The sequence below is a fragment of the Hibiscus syriacus genome, unplaced genomic scaffold (genome assembly GCF_006381635.1).
Source record: "Hibiscus syriacus cultivar Baekdansim isolate YM2019G1 unplaced genomic scaffold, ASM638163v2 tig00005202_pilon, whole genome shotgun sequence".
In the NCBI taxonomy this organism is placed as follows: domain Eukaryota; kingdom Viridiplantae; phylum Streptophyta; class Magnoliopsida; order Malvales; family Malvaceae; genus Hibiscus; species Hibiscus syriacus.
The window spans coordinates 31628-34336 of record NW_024062047.1 but is presented as its reverse complement, the minus strand read 5'-3'; the positions used below and the strand labels follow the sequence as shown (position 1 = coordinate 34336).

Sequence of the window (2709 nt, the reverse complement as noted above, 5' to 3'; positions counted from 1 at the left end):
TTATTATATTATTATTATTTATCTCATATTTTTTCCTTTTTATTTTTTTTTCTCTTTCCTTTTTGATTTATTATTTTGGTATTTTATTTATTTATTTAATATTATCATTTTTTGGATGCATTTAATTTCTATTTATTGTTATTATTACTTTTAACATTTTCGACTTTTTTTTTATTTCCAACCAAATCTAAGGTAAACAATTCAAATCGAATTTTTAAATTTTAATTTAATTATTAATTTTCGCAATTAAAAACAACCGACAAATTAATTGGTACCGAAAGAGCGGTTCAATGGTGCTAATCATTCCTTGACTGTAACCGACTCCCGAACCCGGCATTTTGGTACAACGCATATCAGGTAAGATGATGTCCGACCCACCTAAATTCGTTTTAAAGTGGTCGGTGGCGACTCTAACCCAACTCATCCACATTTTTCAAGTCGAAGCCCAATTCCGGACCCAACCGAAAGACGGTTACGACAGTTAAGAAAAATCTTCAGATAATCCTATGACTTTGTGCAAGTTGGGGTCTTATTTGGAATCCTATTTAGCAAGATTTACCAATCATCTATTACCTATCTTAATTTATAAACCATGCATGAGTTAAATTCCGATATATACGAGGTTATACAGGCACCCGCCTGTCCCTGTATCGGTCAAGCAACTGCACCAAGAATAAAGAAGACAAAACTTAGTTCAATAATTTCCATAAATGACCACCTTAAAGTGTTGGTCGACATATTAAGTCATATAAAAAGTGATTAAAGACTGACCTGGAACTTTAGCAAGCCAAGCAATAGATGTAAATCAAAGATAAACTTCTATGATCTTAGTAAGATCTGCACGTGAAAGATATAAAAGATCCACTGATCACTTCAGCAACTAAGTCGGGTAAAAACTAAGCCTACTCAACAGGAGGAAAGAGATAGAGAGTCGCTGTCTTAAAGAAAATGTATTCTCTTGCATACAATGTGAAAGACTGGTAATTGTTTTCTATGTGCTACGAGCCCCCATATTGAAAGCAAATGAAATGGTCACAGATCTCTCTTCCTTCTGTTAGTAACAAAATATTATCATGAACTTTGGTTTATATTATTTCTGGGCTTTCTTTCATACTCTCAGATTACCATAGAGGCTAGATCATTGCTGGTCTTTAAGAGTTTTACAGCTGATCTAGAATGCTTTTAAAAGTTTAAACCAATTTAATCGAGTAAACAACCAACCAAGAGCTAACAACATAATAGATTACAAGCTTGCATGAGCAGCAGAAGTTTACAAGTTCAAAAGAAATATCTCGAATTTGAAACTAAACATACCGATCTAATATATGGTTGCTGGAACAACCAACCAAGCAAAGGTATCCTCTGCAAAAATACTGCCAGTGTCGGCCAAAAACCACCGCAAAAGAAAATGGGGATACTAAATGAGAAGCTCGAAATTGGCAGAAGCATGTGTTCTCATTGAGTCAAGGTAATGAAAATTTCATATAGAGCTGAAGAGGACAACAAATCCATATGCCTCCAATACCATGTCAATGACAGGCCGTCCAATGACAACAAAAAAGAATCCAACACCAAAAGAAATTGTTCCCTGCATTCAATAGCAACAAATCACAATGAAAAGAAGAGATGAATGCATAATTGTACGTGCACATGTGTGAAACAAAGAGAGAGGAAGGAATAAATCAAACCTTAAAATTTTGAGGCTTCATGAAAAACTGCATGGTAGACTTCAGACCAATAGTTAAGGTTACTCCTGATAAGAAAAGAATCTGATTAACAGAAAAAAAGAAGGCAATGTTAGTCAAACAAATAAAAATAGAAGTTATGCAAAATGGACACAAGGTAATAGAAGTTAGCTTACATTTGCAATCCCTTGTCGAAAAAGAAGATAATTCCGAGAAATGAAAAAAATATGCCAAATCCGGTTAATCCTAGCCCAATTTCTGTTTTTCATAATTCTAAAATTAATATTGTATGAAAGTTAACTGCATGAAAATGAGCACACAAGTTGCCACTTAGGCTCTTTCCATGCAGTTGAATATATAATTTTATCAGCAAACATCTTTAGTTTCAAAGTAAAACTGGAGCTCACACTTTAATTCATCAAACGCATTTGAAGTTCGAAAAAAATCAGCACTTCAAACCATTGGCAAATCGACACGTTGTAAAATAAAACGAGCATTTAAATACATTCCAATCTTAGAAGGAAATACAGAGTGAATGGAATAAGCAGGTCCACAGATTTGTATTTCACTAATTTTTTAGGAATTGCTCATTAAACCGCATTTCAAGTACCAAATCAACAGAAGCTTCATGAATACAAAAGATTCGTAGACGCGTTATCTGAATGAAAGGAAGCAAAAAAGGCGCAAAAAGGAAAAGAAAATGTAGCTTACTCTTTCGATCGTTCATTTCAAAGGAAGCCATTGCGCTGATGGTTGAGATTCCTGAAGCTTAAAAGAGTAAATGAAACAGAACAAATGTTGAATGAATTAAAGTGAGGATGCGCTGAATGGAAAAGAGAATCTAACGCTTAATAAGATATCTAAACTAGTAGAGTGAATAGCATAAAAAAGAGAAAAAATTTCCGTTTCGTTTACCTAATCAAGCAGGGAAAACAAGCGACAAGTATGGAATCGAAATCAGAGATAAAGAAAAAGATTTCTTTCGATTGTATGGAAATTTAAAGACATCGATATAAATATATGA

At 33.6% G+C, this 2709-nt stretch overlaps 1 protein-coding gene across 1 annotated transcript; it reads right to left on the bottom strand.

The window, feature by feature from the left end:
• Positions 1-509: 509 nt before the first annotated feature.
• LOC120198975 (vesicle transport protein GOT1-like) lies at positions 510-2453 on the bottom strand. Its single transcript, XM_039200206.1, has 5 exons — positions 2397-2453; positions 1689-1769; positions 1492-1588; positions 1315-1397; positions 510-662 (listed from the first exon to the last, which is right to left on the bottom strand). The coding sequence occupies exons 2-5, from the start codon at positions 1719-1721 to the stop codon at positions 624-626; spliced, it is 252 nt and encodes an 83-aa protein (XP_039056137.1). The 5' UTR covers positions 1722-1769; positions 2397-2453; the 3' UTR covers positions 510-623.
• Positions 2454-2709: the final 256 nt, after the last annotated feature.